General features: G+C 40.8%; 1 protein-coding gene across 46 annotated transcripts in view; it reads right to left on the reverse strand.

Moving 5' to 3' along the window:
* PTPRD (protein tyrosine phosphatase receptor type D) overlaps positions 1 to 25,059 on the reverse strand; it is a 1,647,138-nt gene that overhangs the window by 45,973 nt on the left and 1,576,106 nt on the right. For all 46 annotated transcript variants that reach the window (XM_074953350.1, XM_074953349.1, XM_074953347.1 and 43 more), the window contains one exon: positions 11,613 to 11,788. In XM_074953350.1, the coding sequence (XP_074809451.1) occupies positions 11,613 to 11,788 (176 nt within the window). The remainder of the gene's footprint in view (positions 1 to 11,612; positions 11,789 to 25,059) is intronic.

The following is a 25,059-nucleotide window of genomic DNA, read 5'->3' on the forward strand; positions in this document are numbered from 1 at the left end:
CCTCTGGCTGGGTCATCATCTGTTTCCCCCTTCTGCGGGGGGGGGGAGAGGGGCGGAGCATATCTGTCCAACAGTCCAGCCATTTCCCCAATGGTGAGAGCCCACCACTTGGCCTGCCCACTAGTCTGGGCCCAAACGCAGGGACCCTGTAAATAGCAGCCTCCTGCTGCTCCTCTGTAACCTCCATCAATGCTGCTATATTTCCCTTCCCCATGGCCCCAGCACCTTCTTTGTCCTTACCTCAGGCCACTCAGCTCTTCAGTCCAAGCAGCAAGCAAGGAGCTCCCTCTCACTTCCCTGGTCCCTGCCAGCAGCTGCTCTGTCCAAGGTCCTTAGTTCTCTCAGCCCTCCAGGGATGCAGTCCTTACTACCTTGGCTCCCAGCAGCAACTGACTCTACCCTGCCCTGTGGCTCTTCTTATAGGGGCCTGCCTGGACTCGGATTAGCTGCTCCACTGAGCCTCTCTCCGACTGGCTGCTTCCCCATACAACCTCCCTTGGCCTCTATTAACACTTTACATGATAGGGTGGGGCAGATGCCCCGTCATACAAATTCTTAATACAGGAAGATACTTAATTGATAATTCAAAACAAAATCTGTAAATTACTTCTAATTTGGTTCTTAAAACTAAATGCATCACAGATTGGTATACACGAGAGCAAACTAAGATTGGACTCACCATCATATTTTTAACACAATTCTCCCTTCCACCTGCCTCAACAATCTACCCAGGCATTTACAATGTTAAATTTAAAACACTCTTTAAATCTCTTTTAAACACTTTAATGTGGTCAGTGAAGACAGGGTCTTAGAGATCCAATGTGAAAAAAGAATCAAAAATTATTTTCCCAGTCGTCTTGCTTACAATGATCGTTTTAAAAGCTGAGATTGACAGTCATTTTGTCTGATACTTTGTAAGGGCCAGATCATGATGCACTTACACACAGTGAGTACTACCTTATTCCATAAATACTACCATTGACTTCAGCAGGACTATTCTGGGTGGGTATGGGTAGCACAGTGACACCTAAGGGGGAAAAAAGTAATTTTCCACCATTCTGATTGCCACTTTGCTATAGTCATAGAAGATTACAGGTCATGGGAGTACCATTATAACCTGACCAGCTTGCCTTGTCATTAAAATACCTCATAAAACTCACTCTGCTCCTATATGATAGAGATTCTGCTCAACACATAGGTCTGATTTTGGAAGCTTACTGTTTAGAGCCCAGAATGTAGTGTATTGATCAGTCCAATAAGGTAATAAAAGTGGGTTTGCTATACTCCACCCTTAGAATAGATCCCATTTTGTTATACCATTTCTTGGTTTCAGCCAAAGCCAGAAGTGACAGGCCAGAATGGTACAAAAATGAAAAACAGCATAAGGACAAATGTTATATATTTATGAACCTCAAAACTTCAAAGAATAGTCACTTTGGGTTTGGTTTGAGTTTTGGGTGTAAATTTGAGGGTCACCCATTCCTACCCTAATGGATATAACCAGTAAGCAAAGATCTTATAACCACACAGATATCTGTCCTATAGCTCAGATTGACTGCTTAGGAAACCCATATAAGAAAATATTCTTCTGCGATTGCATGGCTATTCAACGTCCAGATTTACAGAAAACCCATTACAAAAACAACGAAGACGACGTAATCATCATGTATTACATAAACAGACAAGAGGGGACCAAATGAGAGATGATAATGCTCAGAAAGTATGGAACTGGTACATTCAGGAGACTCTGTGTCCTACAGCAGCGTATTTCCCAGAATAACCAAACACAAATAGAAGACACTCTAAATTATCTACATATTTCTTTTCATGAATAGCACAGATTTCTGCCAACAGAAGGTGCTAGATGAGCAAAAATTCAAGTAACTAACCGGTTCAACCTTGATATTCCTATCAAGAGCTTGCTACACAGTAGTAACAAGGAACAGTGTTGTCATAGAACAGGAGCTAATCGTACTATGTGCATTAAAAACAAATAAAAAGTCTCTATTATTGCAGTTCTAAATGCTCAAAGTGAAAATGATTTATTTTACATGTAGGTCATCTTTTTCCAGGACAATGGGAGAATTATGTGAGGCCAGCTCTGATGTGACACATCCTTTGCATTTTCTTTGGGTCCAGGCTACATGATGGAGGAGACCACTTGCTAGACACATACTGGAAAGGGAAAATCTACTAGTTCATCAGAGAATCAGGTCTACCCAAAACAACTAAGAAAAGCCTTATAATAACTTCATTCAACTGCAAAAGTGGCAAAGAGTCCTGTGGCACCTTATAGACTAACAGACGTATTGGAGCATAAGCTTTCATGGGTGAATACCCACTTCGTTGGATGCATGTAGTGGAAATTTCCAGAGGCAGGTATAAATATGCAAGCAAGAATCCGGCTAGGGATAATGAGGTTAGTTCAATCAGGAAGGATGAGGCCCTCTTCTAGCAGTTGAGGTGTGAACTCCAAGGAAGGAGAAACTGCTTTTGTAGTTGGCTAGCCATTCACAGTCTTTGTTTAATCCTGAGCTGGTGGTGTCAAATTTGCAAATGAATTGAAGCTCAGCAGTTTCTCTTTGAAGTCTGGTCCTGAAGTCTTTTTGCTGCAGGATGGCTACCTTTAAATCTGCTAGTGTCCAGGGAGGTTGAAGTGTTCTCCTACAGGTTTTTGTATATTGCCATTCCTAATATCTGATTTGTGTCCATTGGACTGTCCAGTTTGGCCGATGTACATAGCAGAGGGGCATTGCTGGCACATGATGGCATATATTACATTGGTGGACATGCAGGTGAATGAACCGGTGATGGTGTGGCTGATCTGGTTAGGTCCTGTGATTGTGTCGCTGGTGTAGATATGTGGGTAGAGTTGGCATCGAGGTTTGTTGCATGGATTGGTTCCTGAGTTAGAGTTACTATGTTGTGGTGTGTAGTTGCTGGTGAAAATATGCTTCAGGTTGGCAGGTTGTCTGTGGGTGAGGACTGGCCTGCCTCCCAAGGCCTGTGAAAGTGAGGGATCGTTGTCCATGTTGGGTTGTAGATCACTGATGATGTGTTGGAGATGTTTTAGCTGAGGACTGTATGTGATGGCCAGTGGAGTTCTGTTGGTTTCTTTCTTGGGCTTGTCTTGCAGCAGGAGGCTTCTGGGTACAAGTCTGGCTCTGTTGATCTGTTTCCTTATAACATCCACAGCCTCAGAAACAACCCTGACATTATAATCAAAGAGGCTGATAAAGGAGGTGCTGTTGTCATCATGAACAGGTCTGACTAACAAAAGGAGGCTGCCAGACAACTCTCCTAGACACCACGGTGCAAATAAGTGATGGTCACGTTAACACCACCCTATACCAAAAACCCACAGACCACTATGCCTACCTTCATGCCACCAGCTTTCATCTCGGACACACCACTCGATCCATTGTCTACAGCCAAGTGCTGAGCTACAACCGCATTTGCTCCAACCCCTCAGACAGAGACCAACACCTACAAGATCTTCACCAAGCATTCTCAAAACTATGATACCCACAGGAGGAAATAAGGAAACAGACCAACAGAGCCAGATGTGTACCCAGAAGCCTCCTGCTGCAAGACAAGCCCAAGAAAGAAACCAACAGAACTCCACTGGCCATCACATATAGTCCTCAGCTAAAACCTCTTCAGCGCATTATCAGTGATCTACAACCCAACATGGACAAGGATCCCTCACTTTCACAGGCCTTGGGAAGCAGGCCAGTCCTCGCTCCCAAACAACTCGCCAACCTGAAGCATATTTTCACCAGCAACTACACACCACAACATAGTAACTCTAACTCAGGAACCAATCAATGCAACAAACCTCAATGCCAACTCTGCCCACATATCTACACCAGCGACACCATCACAGGACCTAACCAGATCAGCCACACCATCACCGGTTCATTCACCTGCATGTCCACCAAAGTAATATATGCCATCATGTGCCAGCAATGCCCCTCTGCTATGTACATCGGCCAAACTGGACAGTCCAATGGACACAAATCAGATATTAGGAATGGCAATATACAAAAACCTGTAGGAGAACACTCCACTTCCCTGGACGCACAATAGCAGATTTAAAGGTAGCCATCCTGCAGCAAAAAGACTTCAGGACCAGACTTCAAAGAGAAACTGCTAAGCTTCAATTCATTTGCAAATTTAACACCACCAGCTCAGGATTAAACAAAGACTGTGAATGGCTAGCCAACTACAAAAGCAGTTTCTCCTTCCTTGGAGTTCACACCTCAACTACTAGAAGAGGGCCTCATCCTCCCTGATTGAACTAACCCTCGTTATCCCTAACCTGATTCTTGCTTGCATATTTATACCTGCCTCTGGAAATTTCCGCTACACGCATCCGACAAAGTGGGTATTCACCCATGAAAGCTTATGCTCCAATACGTCTGTTAGTCTATAAGGTGCCACAGGACTCTTTGCCGCTTTTACAGATCGAGACTAACACGGCTACCCCTCTGATCCAACTGCATATTCTATTTGTATGTTCATCAATCCTAAATGCATGAGACATAGAAGAACTGAGATTTGCATAGTTTTTGTGTGGGTGACAGAACAATTGTGCAACATGGATTTCAGGCAAGTTCCCCTGTTTACATTTCCACTGTGCCTCTATCCATAACAGAGCATGAGAAAGGGAATTAATGTTTCAATATATGATTTGGTGAATGCAGTTTGAGTTTAGGATGAGATTGTGAAAAAGTCCTAAAGGAGTCAGGCACCCAAATTACACTGACTTTCAGTTGGAGTTGAGCAGCTCACTGCCCATTGTGCCTTTGAAAATCTTCCCCCTTACTGGATTGCCATATGTTTGAATATTACAAATGTGACAGGATTAACTGGTCCCACAACAGAACATAACACTTCCAGTGTTATAAGAATAACCAGATGCATTTTGTCAGCAATGCAAAAATTTTTTTGGCTAGATTTAACTCCCATCCATTCTTATCCTTTTTTATATCTTAACATTCTAATAGAATTTAAAAACAAAGTAATACTGATAGCTCCTAATTGATCCGGAAGTTATTGGTTTGCCATCCTAAATCAAAAAGCAATAGCAAATCAAGTGCTTATCTCTTCCCATGTAAGAAGATAGTATTATTCAGCAAGAAAGAAGTGCCACTTGCAACATCCTTCCTTTCCTGACAGCATGGCTGTGGAGAGCAGAAAGCTGAGACCAATTTATAGCTAGTTTACCAGATAAAGACATGCATGTTCTTCTAGTTTCCACAGTAAGTAACCATTATTTTTTGTGGCTGGTCATCTGTTTACATTAAGTATTCATCACTTTTCAAAAATGAATACACCCAGCCTATACTGCATAGTGCAAAAGAAATGTTTGCATGCTAACCATTGACACTTTGGACTAAGTTAAAGATAGATGGAGTTCATAGTGTTCAGGTTATACATGTTATTTGTAAAGAACAGTTAAATGAAAGTATTGATGACTCTTCTACTTTCATAGCCATATTAGTGAAGATGTGGGTCCCTGTCACTTAGGCTGCATATGCCTTCAGTACAACCTATCAAAACCTACCTAAGCTGAAAGATAATAATCCATTATTACAAATTAAAAACTATCTTTATCACAATCCTGTCAAAATGTATCCTAAGTATGTACCTGTCTGAAAGTCCTTCATGTCTTCCAGGCAGCAAAGAAAACAAAACTCTGCCTCAACCGTGAACTAACTAGTGTATATGTAGCACTGCTTTCTATTGGATGCCATCAGAACTGCTCAGCGTACCATAGGCACATTTCTGCCATCAGCAAATGGAAATTCACTTGATGTGGTGAGGCCTGTGATTCTGGAGAAGAAGAATATGGGGATTATACCCAGAGCTGCTTTGAAATTCTGAATGTAACAAGGCATGTAACAAGGTACACCATACATTTGCATCAATGATATTCATCCGAAACAGACTTTCGGAGCAACCATGTTGCATACTGAATTTGTTGCAAAGCCAAACATTCTTCAGTATTACTTTCTATACTTCTAGAACCTCTATAAAACTTGCCTGATGTCATTCAATACTCCCCTCTCCCTATTAAAAAATAAAATCAAAATTCTAATTCCAAGTCTCAAGTAAATGGATGTCCTGGTCCCTTTTACTTCTCTAGTGTGTGGGCATATCATGTGTATATATTGCAGCACCACCATTTTTGTTTATATGTGTGATGGATTATAAACCTCTCAAAACATTGGGACTTCAAACAGTGTTCTCACTGGGTGACATGTAGTCCTGAACTCTCAAAAAACACACACAACACTCACCAAACAAAAGCAGCCTCGCTGTTACAGTGAATGTATATTATCAAGTTCATCTAGCTTCTCTGAGGAGAGTGGAACCCCTTTTGGCTTCACCACAAGTGGCTAATGGTTGGACTCAGAATACAAGGAAGAGGGTGGCACATACCAAGGTGGAGCAGCATGGCACCGGGTGCCTCGGGGGATTCTGGATGGCATGAACCTAGTGTGTAGCTATTGCACTGCTGAAACTCTATGTAATTATCCTCTAAAGATGGCAAACACACACAAAAAGGCACTTAATTCTCTTTAACAGTGATAAATACTCCAAACAGAAGCAAAGCCTATGGCCCTTAATTATTCCCAGTTGTTCTTATTGCACTAATATAGGACTGGTACAGAGGGTCTCATTGTTTCATTATTAAATTAATTGAAAGATGATCCTGTTTTCCTACTGGTCTTTGACAGAAAGACTATTTCTGCATACAGCTCACTGTGTCTATGGCAACATGTAGTTCAACTGCCACATAATGAATTAATTATTTTTTGTTCACATTTGTGTATATTCGTGGCTTGCAACGGTCTCCATTTCTTGGTAGTTAATGACTGGCAAGTTCAACTTAAGGGCCTGCAGCAAAGTGACAGGCACTTGACTCTTCCAGATGGTCATTAGCTGTGAGGAAATGTAGGAAGCATCGGTGTAAGTAATAAGTAGTTCCTCATCAATCCAGAACTTTCAAGTCAGGTTCATATTGCTGAAGCAGTTGCTGCAAGGCTTATATTGTATTTGGCTCTAATTTGGCAGGGGGGGTTGTGTCAGAAGATTCTGGCTATGCATACCATGTTAGTGATGCCCCAGTGAGGAACATATTGTCGGTGATAGCAATGAGGAGAAAGTATAAATGAACACTGTGTCTGTCCAGAACATTCTGGAGTGAGTCTGTACCAAGGAATTAGAATAAGGAATGGAAGGTTCAAGATCTCTTACAATGGAGTTACCTGCCACAATGTCCTACCCCAAACAATATCTTTGAGGGGAATATATGGTGACCCAGTGGATAATACAAATGTTGCCTTGATGTAACAACATTTTCTTTTGTTCCACACTGAGGTCCCTTGTCCCCACCTGGCTGCTCAGATCAATGCATATGTTGACTGTAGCGTGGAAACAATTTGGGACCACCTCCTATGGCATCGAGGTCCCCTGAGAATGCAATAAACCAAAAGGATCTGGCACTAAAAATGTAAATTTTGGAGGGGGCGGGAATCAATCCAGAAACTCTCACGCCATAATATTAATGCTTTAAATTGTCTTATGTGTTCCTGTAATGTAACAGTTAACTGCTTTTCCTAATCTCTAGTTTTCACCCCTTAATGGTTTTCTTTTAGTTCATTCAGATTAAACTCATGCATGTAATAAATATGTTACCAACACTTTTCCATGCATTGCAGTATGTATAATCCTTTTTCATATAAATTAGGTATGTGATAACAGAGTAATGGGACAGATTTCCTCTCTGAGGTCTGGATTAGGTCAGGTGAGATTCCCAGAGATGACATTTAAAACAAAAACAAGGAAATGTGAACGGTTGTATATGAAAGAGCTTTCTTTATTCTGCAGCTTCCCAATAGCCAAACAAATGAATAACTAATTCACTGTAACATCTTCATTTGACATTCTCAGCTGTTAAATATGTAAGTTCTCAAAGCTGAGGTTAGTCAGACATCTAACACATGCTAATGAACCAACTTAGTTTGCTTCTGCAGATGCCATTTTAAAAAAAACCTTTTATCTGTGCAGCACAGGTTAAAAAGCCTGCTCCAGCATTGAACAATGAAAAAAGCAAGGTAAACAAAATGAAGACTGAAGATAGAAAAGGAGATGAAGTCCTAGAGAGGAACTATCTTCCTTTGCAGAAGAGATAATGATCAGGGATGTCAAGGCACGAAAGCGGACAGAAAAGGGAACAAAGAACAAGGAAAAACAAAATTAAAGGATGGCCTAATCTTCATTAGTGTTTAATAGTGTTTACATCTCATTTTTAAAATTTCATTTGGTCTTGTGCTGTATAAAGAAATGATGACGTAGAAAAAAACATGTAATCTTCTAATTGTATTCTTTCCTAGATTAGGGATTCCCACTTCTGCCCCACTAATAATACCATTAATGACATTATCTGAATATGCTATTTTAGGAGGGGAAGAGGTAACCTAAGTGTCATATTTTCACATTTGCAAGCTCCACCTTAAATAAAATTGCCCATTCTGCTAAATTATTTATTGAGATCTGGTTACATGGACTATTATTGACTGGGCTGACTGCATGAAACTCATTTCACTTATGAACTAAGAATTAGCTAAATCATAAATGAAAGAAATACACAGACATTAACATAGAAACACACAGATAGTCAACTGACTAGGACTGTCTGGACTCTCATTACACTCAAGGAATTTGTTGCCACTGAATGCAAATCACGTGAAGGTGATTGTTATTCTGATCAGCTCTTTTCAGGGTACAGTCAGCAGAGAGCAGAATTAGCTTGAAACTGCAATAAGCAATTAGTGAAGAGAATGAGCAGAATTGTATTTGGTTATTTCAAAACAAGTTTCTGTACATGGGGCAACGACATGCAGTGTTAAGATACATGGGAAGTATTTAAGTAAAAATACCTTCTGCAAAGGACTGTTCATCATCATCAGACTTTAGAGTAGCACTGATGCCATTTAGAAGTAACTTTATTATTAGAAGCAACTAGTGAGGAAATGCGGAGAATTTCATTTGCCTCAGTCAAAACAACTTTCAGTTCCTGGGCTAAGTAAGGCCTGGGGCGTCAAGATAAAATAAATTATTCTGAGAAAAATATCTTCTGCAATGAACTCATTACCAACAGGTATGTGTGGGCAGTGATGTTAATGGAAGTTGAATTTACAGGCAGGCACTGAGTCTATAATTTTACTGCTATATCTTGCCTCAACTGGACGCTATTCCTTTATTTCTAATAGGTGCTGAAATGGGAAGAGGCCAAATCTGTACACCAATAAGTCTCCAAACCAAAAGTACTGCAGTCACGAAGTTCAAGCATCACAGCACTGCCCTGCATACATCCTACATGGGAAGGGAAGTTAATGTCATTACGGAAAGGAATGAAGTATTACAGTGGATTTAGTTTTGCTACCATCTCAATAAACTAAAAATGTTCTAATTTTAAAAATGGAGCTTATACATAAACTGCTTATATATAAACTGTGATCTGGTCAGTCTATGCACAATCTACTTTTTACTGATTTAAAGACTTTTTTTGTCTGACAGCATATTTTCCCCTCTCTCTCTTTTTTGCCCCAGTTGGAACTTTTCTCAAATCTAGATACTTTTTGACCCCAGTGGCTTATTTTGACCCTGGTGGACCACTTCCATTCTTTTCACAATTTAAAAAAAATCCTTATTTTTAATTTAACATTACAGTCATGCTAATTTTTTCTGATACCCATCCACTCCGTTATTTCCTTTCTGATCACATACATACCCTGCATTCCATCTCCAGCTTCCCTAATTTTACTCTGACCTTTAGAGATTATTCCTGGTGAAGACCTCATAGTGGAAACACCATAGATAATTTTGTCTTCTATTTTTGGCATGTATTAGTAAGAAACGTTTTTTCTTTTAGCAGTCCCATGTGCAAACATAACACCCTTCTTATACTTTTATCCACAGCTGAGTACTCATTGATCTTAACTAAAACTTAGTCCACGGAATGTAAGTCCAAAAGTTGAGTGATAGTGACATATCTTAACTTTGTTATGAAAAGATGACTCAGCCATATTTTTGTTCTCGTGCAGGAAGTGACACTTCCAATCCCCTACTCTTGTTTCTAATGATGGATAAGTCTCATGAAGTTGAGATGTTTTGTTCAGATAAGCAGCCAAAGTTTGGATTCTTATCTGAATCTTATCTCATTAAGTTAGGGCCAACTTTCTGACTGGGCAAAAGTTTGAATTCAGTTTTATTTTTATCAGTTCAGGCATTGATCTCTATTTGGTTCTTGTTAGAAAAGTAGACTTCTAGTTATCACATGCCAAATTGACATTGTTCTTGCTGGGAATCATTAATACAGCTTGCAGGTTTTTTTAATCAGAATAAAAATTTGTCAAACAACATGTTAGCTGATATTTGCTTATTTTGTGTGGGAACACAAAATATTCAGCAGCTCAATATTACAAAAACATGATGTCTTCCTATGTGTTTGAACAATGCCTATCATATTTTGGCCACATTTATAACAGCAATAAAAAAATTCAATTATAATTTTAAGTGAAAATAGTTCTATTAGAACAAAGGTGGGCAAACTACGGCCCGCAGGCCACATCCTGTCTGCAGGACAATCCTGCCCAACCCATGAGCTCCCGGCTCCTCCCCTGCTGCCCCCCCTCCTCAGCAGCCACGCTGCCGCGTGGGCAGCACTCTTGGCGGTGGGGCTGCGTGCTCCTGCCAAGCAGAGCAGCAGCGTGTCTGGCTCTGGCCGGGCGGCATGGCTTCCAGACATGCTGCTCTGAGCACCATGGTAAGGGGACTGGCGCCGGGGTTGGCTAAGGGGCAGTGGGTCCCGGGGGGCAGTCAGGGAACAGGGAGCAGGGGACGTTTGGATGGGGCAGAGGTTCTGTGTGTGGGGGGGGCAGTCAGGGGACTGGGAACAGAGGGGGTTGTATAGGTGTGGGGTCCCGGGGGGCCTATCAGGGGGCAGGGATGTGGATAGGAGTCAGGGGACTGGGAGCAGGGGGGTTGGATAGGGGGTGGGGTCCCCAGGGGGCAGTTAGCGGTGAGGGGTCCCAGGAGGGGGCAGTTAGGGGACAAGAAGCAGGGAGGGTTGGGGGGGTTGGGAAGTGGGAGGGGGTGGATAGTGGGTGGGGGCCAGTCTGTTTGGGGAGGCACAGCCTTCCCTACCCGGCCCTCCATACAGTTTTGCAACCCCAATGTGGCTCTCGGGCCAAAAAGTTTGCCCACCCCTGTATTAGAAAATAGTAAGTTGCATCAAAACATCATTGCAGTTTAGTTTGGACTTAGTTGAAGTGTCTGGAGAAACTATTAAAGATGATGGGATGTCAAGTTTCCTAGTCACTAGAAAACAGACTAAGAAAAAAGTGGCATGGCTGTGTAGCTCCGCATATAATAATAAAGACACTATTATTAGCTATCACTCTCAAATTCTTCAGATACAGAGAAGATTGGGCAAAAACGCAGAGGCAGATTTGAATGAAAAACATATGTAAATGACAAAGCAGATACAAGTTTTAATTTTTTTTAATCAGTCTACAAAAGCAAAAAGCAATTCTTACCCTGGACCTTTCCTCCAGTTTTGTCATCATGACCACAGTTGCACCCCGTTGCTCCCACATCATTCTCCAGAAATCTCCAAAGGTTTCTGGGAGAGCCCCTTGTGTTGCTATGTAAGCATTCTGCTTTCTGTAACCATCTATGTAGTTGGCATTGACATAGTCACTTCCAGGTATGCCTGCAAAGCAAGAAGAATGAATACATTTGAGAAGTCAGACCATGTCAGACACTATTCCTGAGACATTCTGGTATAAAGGTGAGTACGGGTCTCTCCATATGTTTTAATGAGTACATTCAATATTTGATAAACAAACAATATAACAACATCGTGATATCAATTGGCATGGAAGAAGTGTTTAGATGGGGCAGATTCTTGCCTTGGCATCAAACTTCAGTTAGAGAACCTCTTTTTTGCTTAGATTGCAGAAGCCAATTAGAATATATGCTTGTGTTTATTCCAATCAGTTTTGGTATCTTTCTGCTAAAGTGGTGATCAATCAGTCAATAAAATGTGTCAAAAGAGACAAATGGGCTCTCAAACTCCAGCTGTCTGTTGCCCCCACGTTTCCTCTCCTCTCTCCAATGCACCCTATCACTTGATATTGTTTTCATACAAAATGTAATTTTCAAGAGAGAGAAAAAGCAAGCAAAACTACTGTACAAAATAAAGTCTCTAAATTTAGGAGGAAATCATCATCAGCTGCACAAAGCTCAAAAGGACAGATTGCCTGTGCGTGACTTTTAGGGCTTGTATGGGCAGAATGCTCTACAATAACCACACTAATGTGGCCTGCTATGCTTCATGACCTATATAGGCATTTTGGCCAGTGACCACATGCAGTTTGTTGATTTAGTGGCCATGCTGGACTGCCCAGAAACTCCCTTGCACATTGTCAGGAAAAGACCAACTGTGGAGCGCTGCTCCATTTTTTGCAAGGGGTACGGAGGTGGTTCTGTTGCATTTCAGATCTTGTGTATCCTTCCTGGTGGGGAGGACAAGATTTCTTCACCCAAAGGAAAATTATAGGCTCCCATGGTTTCATTCTTTACATTTTTTAATATATGAAAGGTGCCGATAGTTTCAGACAACTATGATTGCTGTTTGTACTTCTCCCCATAATTGGATTGCAGTAGATAAGTATTGGTCTTCTTTTTGGAAAAAGAATATGGAAACCAAGTGCAAAAAAATCATGGAACCGACTATAACATATGTGTATGAAGTAAGCACCTTCACAAGCCTGAATAAAAATTAAATACCTATGTAACAAGGTGGAAGGTCTAAGACCCTGCATGGAAACATGGTCCTGTCCTGTTGAGTCACCCTTGGTGAAGTGAGCTGTAGCTCATGAAAGCTTATGCTCAAATAAATCTGTTAGTCTCTAAGGTGTCACAAGTACTCCTTTTCTTTTTTGCGGATACAGACTAACACGGCCACTACTCTGAAACCTAGGTACTAAAACTCTTTATTGAGATTCAAAGGTATTACTGTCATGTCATGCAGGCATGAGGGTCCAATGGGCTCCAACTGGATATAAAGGGGTTAGCAGACCTCTTTGAGCAGGGCAAAAAACTGAGATAGCACAGAGGAAGTCCCAGAGGTATTGTAACAATTGAGGCTCCATTTTACCTTAATTGTGAGCTCAACTGTAAGAAGTGAGTGAAAGGTCATAAATTACCACAATAACCTAGAAAAATGTTGATGGAAAAAAGGTGCAAAATGGAGTCAGAAAGACTGAATTAGTCCAAACAAAAAGGCCTACCTGATCTAATTCAAGGGGAGCATAAAGACCATGCCCGATAAACAAGAGAAGTGTGGGACTGGAAATCAATGACCCAGAATTGTTGGACAAAATAATGAAGGGATGGGCTATTTCTCCCATTGCTCTCTTATGGGGGTTCTTATAAGAAAATACTTTGGGGGAGAAAAATACGCTATCAACTACTTCGGATGCGGAGACAGGTGGACCGGAAGGAGTGAGCTTCACCACTGAGGCTGACCTCTGTCTCCTCAGATCCACTGTGACACTGCTGGCCCTTTGTCATCCTAGTCCTGAAAGAAGTCCTGACCAGACAGGGGACAGAGAAAGGGACCCAGATGACATCTGCCACCACTACCTGCTCTGATTAAATCCTGAACCCCACTTGGGAACATGAGACTTTGATTCCTGCTGTCACCCACCATTTGTGTGTCCTTTTCATTCCCCACCTTATTTCTTCTCTTTCCTTTCTCTCTTTTTTGCCTTTCTGTTTATTAAGAGACTGGCTTAGCTGGCCAAGGCTGTATACTTTGCAACAGTGGTGTAAGACTGTGACCAACGAGGCAGCTAAAAGCAATGCCTTACATAGCCCAACGTTGGTGCCAGTTTGCCATGTCTCGCAGTGGTTGATAAGACCATGTGCATGCTATGCCAGCACAGTTCTGCAGTAAGGTTGCAAGTGAGAATCAACACCAGAGGCAGAAGCTGCATTTTCTACCTTTGCTGTTCTTCTCTCCCTTCTCTTGTGTGTGTATTTGTGTTCTACAAAATGGGATCAGACTTTAACAACAGCAGCTCCAGCACATCTCAACTAACTCTTTTCCTCAAAAGTTACTACTATCTTTAACACCAGCTAAAAAACTGTTAGGGGAAAGAAAAATTCTCCCCCCAGCTAAAGGGAAAGAGGACAAGGAGTGTTGTTAAACTAAAAGACTTACTCAGTACTTTACTTTTCAAACACTTTAGCTCTTTTTCCTTCTTTTTTTGTATTTTTAAGAAAAGATTGAAGAATTTTTAATGTGTGTTTACTATAGAACTAAAATGAGGTGTCTGTGTACCAAACCCTGAACCTTGTTTACAACTGTTTAATGTTGTACAATGACAGGGTCATGTTAACACATTTGACTCTTTGGTCCCATTTATTCCATCAAAATTGATATAACAGAGGGAAACCAGATACGGAGGTAATGGGTGTGGTTTAAAACACAGGTAGACAAACACCCTAGTGCTCTGGGAGGAAATGTAGTTTCAAAGGTGTGTTTTGCTATTGTTTTGAGTTGCCAGTGAAGCCAAACTCTAAGGGCTCGATTCTGCACCTACTGAAGACAAAGGCTCCTATTGACTCCAAAGATGTCATAGCAGGATTTAACTCTGGGACTGTGTGCTCTTCTGAAGATTGGTTAGGGATTCAGCGTATTCTTACCATACTTACAGTGTCATTACCAGAGAGACAAGGTGCGTGAGGAAATATCTTTTATTGGACCAATTTCTATTGGTGAGAGAGAGCTTGTATCATTACTGTTTTCTAATTGATGACTTTGAGATCCTCAGGAGACTAGGATTTGGAGCAGCTGCTTTTTCTCTATTTTTTTCATTTTTGTGTGGAAAACTATTGTATTTTCGGAAATGTTGTCTAAAACATATCAAATTGTGCATCAGAATAGAGTAGTATGAAAGTAGAGCTAAGAGTCTTCTGAGTCATTTTTCTTTTGGCAGGAATTACTGTTTTATGCTTTTATAATTATGCTAGATAATACTTAATCCTGCCTTGAGTGCAGAGGACTAGATTAGAAGACCCCTCAAGGTCCCTTCCAGTCCTATGATTCTATGTCAAACTACTAGATACACAGCTATCAGCGGCACTGACTTTTTAATCTGCCGGGGGGGTGCTTAACCTTCCGGTTCTGCCTCAGGGTCCGCCCCGCTCCACTCCTTCCCCACCCCCCCCCACTCCACCCCTTCCCCCAAGGCCCCTGCCCCTGCCCTCCCCTTCCTGCCCCCGCTCTACCTCTGCCCACCTCTTCCAACAACTAGCTCTTATGTAGAGCTTAGCCATCACTAGATCTCAAAGCACTTTACAAAGTATCTATTTATGAATAATCTTCCAATCGGTACTTCAGGATCAGAGTCATAAAAATTAAATCTTCTTATTTATGACTTAATTTATAACTGAGCCTATCTCTTTCGAAAACTCACGTAACACTCACCAACAGGCACATGTTTCAGAGTAACAGCAATGTTAGTCTGTATTCGCAAAAAGAAAAGGAGTACTTGTGGCACCTTAGAGACTAACCAATTCATTTGAGCATAAGCTTTCGTGAGCTACAGCTCACTTCATCGGATGACATGTGTTCCCCTGTCCTCCCCACAGCTATCCTAAGAAGCAGTTAGGTAAATTAGACAGACTATTCTGAAATAAAGACGAAATCTGACTGTACAGTGGAGTAATCTCATTATCAAATCTTTTCCTTTGCTACTTATTGAGATTTTTTAAATATACCTATTTTTTCATTCCAGTGCCCAATTAGCACTGAATAAGGTTACTGACCTCTTACAATGAGACTAATTAAGATCCAATATAATCTGGAAAAGACTATAAAACTATGGATTATACGTTAGGATAGCTTTAGTTTGGTCAGTAAAACTAGCCTTGGAGGCTCAAGGAAGCGATATAGATTTATTTTTTACCTGTCTAAATAGCATTTGGTTTAACTGCGTTTTCAATTTGGCTTTTAATATGTGTGTGTGTATGTGTATATACATGCACGCACACATGTAGGAGGAAAGTGCTGACTAAATAGCTCAGGACAGGAAAAGACCTCTAACTTCAGAGTTGAAGAGGGAACAAGCAGCATTCCCAGATCTAGAAACACCCAGAGTCACAGGAAGGCCTACTGACTCTATGCCTTAGAGCTGGTTGAAAAGAAATTGCCACACTTATTTTCCCACCACCAAAACAAAAATTTTCCTGAGAAAGTTTCTGCTTTCATCACATTTTTTCAGGTTTTTTATAAAAATGAACATTTTTTAGTGTTAAAAGCTGTTTGCTATTTAGTTTTTCCATGAAAATCTGAAAAAACATTCTAAAAAAATTGATAAAAATGGGGAAAACACTCATTTTCTTTGACATTTTCTACAGGAAATAAGACAGTTTTCCTGACCAGCTTTACCATGCATCGAAATGCCTCAGATGGGTCAGAACTGGCATAGAAAGATCCCTCAGCTATTTATTTTACAGTGCTCACCCATAACACTAAAAGGCACAATAAACTGGGTGGAGATGTAGGGAGGAAAGAGAGATGATGAGATTTCTCCCCTAACTTCTGACTGTCCTGATGGTGTCCACCCTAAATATAGATGCAAGACTCACTTGTGGTCTATTTCCCTGTCCCCACCAATTTCTTGCACCTCTTGGCTAGAAGCTTTTCTTTCACAGTGATGATTCTCTTCTCTTTCCTTTGTCTTCAGTAATTTTGTTTGTGGACTGCTCTTGGTTGTTTTCAGGATAATGGGTCATTTTCTTGACACTTACTTCATCACAGACATTTCAAAAAGCCATGTGTCTTGAAGACCACATCATGTAACTCCTGGTTATTTTTCCCTAGTAAGTCTATGCTGTGTGCATGCCTGAAAAGCATCAATTCCATTTACAAAGGATGGGAATTGGGGTTCAAAAGGCTCTCTCTGACTTAATTAGACACATTTTCATGTTTCCTTAAATGTGGAAATCTGAGTTAATGATTTAGAAAATACATCTGCTGGGCATAATGTCACATTTTCTTCCTTTATCAAGATAATAAAAAAACACCTTCACAAGGCAGATGAGAAGATGCATGAGGCCAGCATGAGAAATCTATAGCTACTGGGTATTATTAATGAAGAAACTACATCAGGCTGGTAAGAAACATTTTCTGAATAAATTAGAATTATATTATGATGTCTGGTATCACACTTTGAAGCATATGTTGTTATAAATAAAAGCATGAAAATTAAAAAAACAACAACACTTTTTTTTGTAAAGTGATCTTCTGGGATGGTTGGCCTCCGGAGCCAATGGTACACAACTCACCCTGAAGATTATCAGCAAGAGGGAATACTGCAAACTCTACATCAAACACTGCATTAATACTCCTTGAATCCAATGCTAACTGTACTGCTAAAGAATCAAAACAAAAAAAATAATAAAAAAAATGTTCCAGAATGGCTGAAATTTTAATATTTAAAATTGTCTGAACAAGGGATGTTCCCAAACTAGATCTCCACTCAACCCTGGAAAGAAATCAAGAGAGAAGACGAGTTAACCTCTATGAGTATTTGCAGAGGGGCTTTTGCAGGGCCAAGAGAAGGTGGAACATACCACAGAGCCGGCACTCTCACCTGCATCCCCTTTTACTGGTGGAAAGGACTCTGTGCTACACTTCCTCATGGAGATTGGACTGCATGGAATTTGTAAGGGGGGCTCCCTTGGACATGAATCGGCAAACCGTTTCTCTGCAGCATTTCCTTGTCCCAAAGCAGATGATATGTGAGCAAGTTATCTTCACTAGAATTCTTGAAGTGAATTCTGCTTCAAGTAGTACTAAATTAATGCATCTGCACTCCTGTCTGTGAAGAAGGCTGTGTGCAGTGATGTGTTTCAAGGGAGGGGAGTGCACAGAGGCCAACACTAAGCAGGATTGGTTTTCCCTGCTCAGACTGTGAGGATTCATAGGGTTCACGCTATTCAACCCACTTATTCCTCCGCCAACCCCAATGCTCACCTCTCCCACTCTCCCTTGTTACCTCCACACATGCTATCACCACCTTCATGACTCTCACTCTCTCCTAGACACCCCTACAACCACTCTGACTTAGGCCTGGTCTACACTGGGGGGCGGGGGGCGGAATCGATCTAAGGTACACAACTTCAGCTATGAGAATAGCATAGCTGAAGTCGATGTATCTTAGATCGACTTAGAATCACTTACTTCGCGTCCTCGCGGCACGGGATCGACGGCAGCCACTCCCCCGTCAACTCCGCTTCCACCTCTTGCCCTGGTGGAGTTCCGGAATCGACGGCAGAGCGATCGGGGATCGATTTATCGCGTCTACACTAGATAGATTGATCACTACCCGCCAATCCGGCGGGGAGTGTAGACGTGGCCTTAGTCTCCCAGTCATCTTTTTTCAGACACACGCCAATTACATTCAAAATGAGCTCCAAAAAACTCATTTCACTTGGTCTCCCAGTCAACCCCCATCCCTGCATAACACTACTCCTTTGCTCAACCACCTCCCATAACACACACACGAATCCTTCAGGGCATGGGCCTTCTCATATTATTCTCCGGCAAGTGTCTAGTGCAATAACTTGTAAACTGAGCAAAAGTTAAATGCCCATTGCAGAGGGAGATACATGTACAGTAACAACCTATCATTTTATAGTCACTTCTCTGACCATAACCACACTCCGAGCTGAGAAAACTGGACAACACTGTGTCATATCTAATAGCATAAAAACAATCAAAAGCCAGCCAGTTTGATTGTACTACGAAGAAATCTTGCAAATCTTTGTTAGTTGCCATAGCTTAAAGGCATCTTACCCACAAGCACAGAGACAATTGCCATCATTACTTAAATTTGGGTGTAAAAGTCCGAGATCAGTGGTTTTTGTATGCCTGCTTTCTGTAAATGCATGAGTCAGGAAAGAGACAATGGGCTAAATTCTGTATTTAGTTACACTGCTCTGAAACCGGAGGAATGCATCAGTGTTATCACTGATTTATGCCAGTGTAACTGGGCACAGAATCGGGCCTGATCTCTTCAGCATCATCCCCACTGTAGAAGTTGTACTAATGATGGTGTCCCAGTTCCTGCCTGAGAGTTCAGTTGAAGGATGAGTTTCCAGGTGGTGCAGAACAATTCTCTCACACCCCTTTTCTAATAGCCCTTCTCTCTGGGGGAAGGAGTGACCAAAGTCTGGAAATTCCCTCCTTAGCATGAGGATCTAGCATTGTGGTGGCAACATTAGATGAATGGCTGAGCACAAAAGACCTTGGCTTCTCCGGAGAATAAAGCAGCCAGATTTTACACACAGAGAGCATAAAAACCAGTGAAACAAAAATACCCAATAACACAATTGAGATACACAGCAGATAATAGGTATAAAAACAAACAGTCTCTCTGTGGTTACTAACTTACTATTGGATTGTTTTTATGAAATAAAACGAGAGTTGAACAAGCAGCAATATTCTCTGTGTACACAGGTTAAGAGATACAAGTCCCACACAATGGGGCTGGTAATGCAGACCTTAACATTACCTCTTTGATTCCCTGAAGAAAGTTGTCATCTTAAATAGCTTTAATTAGACTTTACATTTTATTCACAGACTGAAATCATATCATGAAATTGTTTCAACTCTTTACAAAGGCTAAGTACTGCACAGTCTTTCTATTTAAGACAAATTAAACCATAAACCTTTGTTTCTGTGAGGCTTCTCTAAAAGATGTGCTGTTAAGTATTTAAAAAAAGAGTCTGAAGTAATAGGATTAAACTCTGTCATGCTTGTAAACAATTAACTTGAGATAATGTAATGATGAATAGAAAATGCTGATGAAGCTGTAATATCGGCTTAAATCAATGACTAATGTTTTGAACTATGTCAGGATGAAATGAATGAAAACAGCTATTGGATGCAAATCAAAAATGTTGTTTCTGAGAAACTTTTCTTGTAACATGATATATATTGGTAAGGAAACTACCAAACTCAAACGGCGCCATGGTATAAATACCATGTAGTATTTAGAGCTCATTGAAAAAAGAGCAGTATTCAGCAGACACTTCTAATAATAAATATTGATAAAATGAAGACATTTCACTACGGCGCAGGAAAATATAATATATTGCAAAGTAGTTTAAGGAACAAAGGAAAGAGGAGAAACTTAGGTGGAGGAGAAGATGGATTGCTGGCATGGGATGGTATATGGGTTGGCGCTGGGACGGGCTGATGGGACTAGAAGAGTACAGGAAAGAAATGAATGGAAAGGACAAGAGATATAGGAGTTTCCAGGGCAGAAGGCAATAGAGAGAGAGAAAACTTTGGAGAGGAGAACAGAATATGAGAAGTGAAAAGGAGCAGGATGACTGAACAGACAGAATGAGGAAAAGGACCATGGAACGGAGAGAAGAGGAGACAGTGAAAAGGGAACAAAGAGTAGAAAAAGATGGAAAGATTTAAAACTAGAAGTGGCATCTAGGAGACAGTGAGGGGAAGGTGAAGACAGGAATAAACAACAAGGAAGGGAGAGACAGAAAATTATCTCCAGGAAAGAAAAGCCAGGGCAGACAAGCAAGGAAAGAAGGCTGAGAAAAGTGGAGGGAGGGGGCCAAGGAAAAACAAAAAAAGTTACAGTCACTTTCAAATTTTCTAAATTGGTCAACAGAAAGACTCTAGGCAAGGAAGGGGTTGGAAGGGTAGAAAGAGAAAAAAGTGGAGATAAAACATTAAACAGAGTCTCACAGAGAGGCACAGATAATAACAGCACAATGCCACAACAGTGCTTTCTGATGACAGTGTCATATTGACACAATATTGCAAAACAAGTATTGAAGTGCAATGTGAGGACATCACACTGATAATTGTGTGGCTCTCTGAAACTCATTTTATTCATAAAGCAGCTCTCCAGCTCTTCCAGGGTGAGTAAAGATATACAGTACAACACTATGATGTCTATCAAAGGAATTCCTGAATGGAAGTAAAATTAATGTTAATACCTGGATGACATACTATAAATTCATAGTGTTCCTTTTACCTATGAACTAAAATACTGCTTCAGACAAAAATAATTTCAGTTCAATTTTTTTAAAGCAAAATAATTTGATAGGAAAACAATTTTACTACCAGAATTTACATTAAACAACTAAGGACCACATCCTTCACCTCTGTGCAAAAACCAAGCCCATGGACATTTTGCAAGGGCTCTGTCAAGGTTCCTTCCCCACTCTGAACTGGTGGGGACCTGCATGAAAACCTCCTAAGCTTACTTTTACCAGCTTAGGTTAAAACTTCTCCAAGGTACAAACTATTTTACCCTTTGCCCTTGGACTTCCACTGCCACCACCAAACGTTTATCTGGGTTTATTTATTAGGAAATCGTTGTTTGGAAATGTCTTTCCCCCCAAAATCCTCCCAACCCTTGCACCCCACTTCCTGGGGAAGGTTTGGTAAAAATCCTCACCAATTTGCATAGGTGACCACAGACCCAAACCCTTGGATCTTAAGAACAATGAAAAAGCATTCAATTTCTGAAAAAAAGGATTTTAATTGAAGTAAAAAGTAAAAAAGAATCACCTCTGTAAAATCAGGATGGTTTTTAGGGTAATTAGATTCAAAACATAGAGAATCCCTCTAGGCAAAACCTTAAGTTACAAAAAGACACAGAGACAGGAATATCCATTCTATTCAGCACAGCTTAATTTCTCAGCCATTTAAAGAAATCATAATCTAACGCATATCTAGCTAGATTACTTACTAAGTTCTAAGACTCCATTCCTGTTCTGTCCCCGGCAAAAGCATCACACAGACAGACACAGACTCTTTGTTTTTCTCCCTCCTCCCAGCTTTTGAAAGTATCTTGTCTCCTCATGGGTCATTTTGGTCAGGTGCCAGCGAGGTTATCCTAGCTTCTTAACCCTTTACAGGTGAAAGGATTTTTCCTCTGGCCAGGAGGGATTTTAAAGGTGTTTACCCTTCCCTTTATATTTATGACAGGCTCTCCAGAGGGACATGCAGGGATACACGTGTTGGGGAAATGAATGGAATTGTCTCCTCTTGGTCTTGGAGTATCAGTAAAGCAACTGATTTCAGAGTAGCAGCCGTGTTAGTCTGTATTCGCAAAAAGAAAAGGAGTACTTGTGGCACCTTAGAGACTAAGAAATTTATTTGAGCATAAGCTTTCGTGAGCTACAGCTCACTTCATCGGATGCATTCAGTGGAAAATAGATGGGGAGATGTATATACACAGAGAACATGAAACAATGGGTGTTACCATACACACTGTAACGAGAGTGATCAGGTAAGGTGAGCTATTACCAGCAGGAGAGCAGGGGGAAAAAACCTTTTGTAGTGATAATCAAGGTGGGCCATTTCTAGCAGTTGACAAGAATGTCTGAGGAACAGTGGGGGTGGGGGGGAATAAACATGGGGAAATAGTTTTACTTTGTATAATGACTCATCCACTCCCAGTCTCTATTCAAGCCTAAATTAATTGTATCCAGTTTGCAAATTAATTCCAATTCAGCAGTCTCTCATTGGAGTCTATTTCTGAAGTCTTTTTGTTGTAATATTGCGACTTTTAGGTCTGTAATTGAGTGACCAGAGAGATTGAAGTGTTCTCCGACTGGTTTATGAATGTTATAATTCTTGACATCTGATTTGTGTCCATTTATTCTTTTACGTAGAGACTGTCCAGTTTGACCAATGTCCGTGGCAGAGGGGCATTGCTGGCACATGATGGCATATATCACATTGGTAAGATGTGCAGGTGAAGAAGGCTCTGATAGTGTGGCTGATGTGATTAGGCCCTATGATGGTGTCCCCTGAATAGATATGTGGGCACAGTTGGCAACGGGCTTTGTTGCAAGGATAGGTTCCTGGGTTAGTGGTTCTGTTGTGTGGTGTGTGGTTGCTGGTAAGTATTTGCTTCAGGTTGGGGGGCTGTCAGTAAGCAAGGACTGGCCTGTCTCCCAAGATCTGTGAGAGTGATGGGTCGTCCTTCAGGATAGGTTGTAGATCCTTGATGATGCTCATCTTAAGTGATCACTCTCCTTACAGTGTGTATGATAACAGAGTATAGAGTTCTCTGTGTATATAAATCTCCCCACTGTATTTTCCACTGAATGCATCCGATGAAGTGAGCTGTAGCTCACGAAAGCTTATGCTCAAATAAATGTGTTAGTCTCTAAGGTGCCACAAGTACTCTTTTTCTTTTTAGTAAAGCAACTGTGTCCTAGCATGGCCCCCCAGCTCCGGTAGCATCTGCAACTCCAACATATTTCTTCACTGAGCGGTTTTGGGTGGTAAGCAGATCCACAGTCCAGGCTGTTTACACCCTCAAAATTCCCCTCAGCTTTGCTGTTGAGACAGCCACTCAAATCTAGAGACAGCCATTCAGCCTGCCCTCTCTACACCCTGTTATCCCTATTATGCAGTGGTTCTTCTGTGTCTCAGGCACATTGCCTGAGGATGGGAAGGGACAGGAAATCACCCTGAACATTTGGTTTTGTTTTATGAACAGAACATAATACAACTGCAGTGTGACAGAGAGCATGAGTAACCAGACTGCAGTACACTGCTGTTGCCCTATTCAGTAAGTATTTAACAATATACATTTGTCAGAATACCTTCTACAGCTAAAGATCATGAGCTAAACAGTGAATGCCAATTTAGTGGTAACTGGTGACCCTATAAAATAAGTGTATTAGCAGTTTCTTGCCTTTTTCTTTATATGCACAGATTTACTCCAATGCATAATCTCATTTTAAAGGTGCTAAACTGCCCAAAAGACAAATAATCAAGCAGTTGTGATATGACAGATATTATTTACACCTGAATTTTTTCAATTGCTAATATTATGCAAATCCAAACAGAGATCGCAGATTTTTAGTCTTAGATGCCTCCGAAAAAGAACTGAAAGCCCTTTTCGTACATGCATTTTAAAAAATATTTTATTTCCCACTATTTTTAAACCCTCTTTTGACATTTAAAATGAATTTTCTATTTGTGCTAATTTTATCTGTTTATGTTTAAGAAATATGGGAAAAATTTCTGCTCTCAGATCTATACCAATCCATATGTCAGATCTCAACTCTGATATTCTGCTCTCTTCTAGTACTACAGAGCTTCACCTTCTTCTCTCCTTTCATGTGTTCCTCCCGGACACATCCAAAAACAGCACAATATCATAGATGAGATTCAACTTGCACACTGGAGCAGAATTCTGTCAAATGATATTTTTCTTCAGACAGAAATTGAAATGAACATAACCAACTTGGGTTTACCTCCTAACATGGCATTTAATGAAAAGAAATTAAAATGTCACAAATTCAAAACCATTATCTGTTTATACAATATACAGTGTTGACTGTGAAACTCATTGCCACAGAAAGTTGTTGAGTCCAAGAACTTAGAAAGATTCAAAAAAGGGACTGGATGTTTAAATGTATAACAAGAATACAACAGCTAATGCTAATACAACTTTTGGAAGAGAACTTTAACCCCATGATTCAGGGCTTAAGTCAATTTTTAACTTTTAGAGATGATGAAAGCAGATTATCCCACATCTGTCTACAACTGGGTTCTTAAATCTTCTGCTGAAGCATCTACTACTGGCCACTGTCAGAGACAGGATACTGGACTAGATGGATCTTGGATCCACCTCAGTCTGGCAATTTCTGTGTTCCTTGTTTGTACAACAGCATCAAGAACAAAGGTATCACAGTTGTGCGAATAGTGTTTGTTAAGGCACTGGACTAGGACTCGGGAGATCTGAGTTTGATCCCTGGCTCTCCCTTTGTGATCTTGGGAACATACCTCAGTCTCTCTGTACTTCATTTCTTCACCGGACCGATAAACTTTGAGGTCCCCAAACATTTAAGTGATGGGGGTCACCATACCTAGATAGATTGTTAAGTACTACAGTTGCAAAAAACAAA

The sequence above is a fragment of the Natator depressus genome, chromosome 5 (genome assembly GCF_965152275.1).
Source record: "Natator depressus isolate rNatDep1 chromosome 5, rNatDep2.hap1, whole genome shotgun sequence".
In the NCBI taxonomy this organism is placed as follows: Eukaryota; Metazoa; Chordata; order Testudines; family Cheloniidae; genus Natator; species Natator depressus.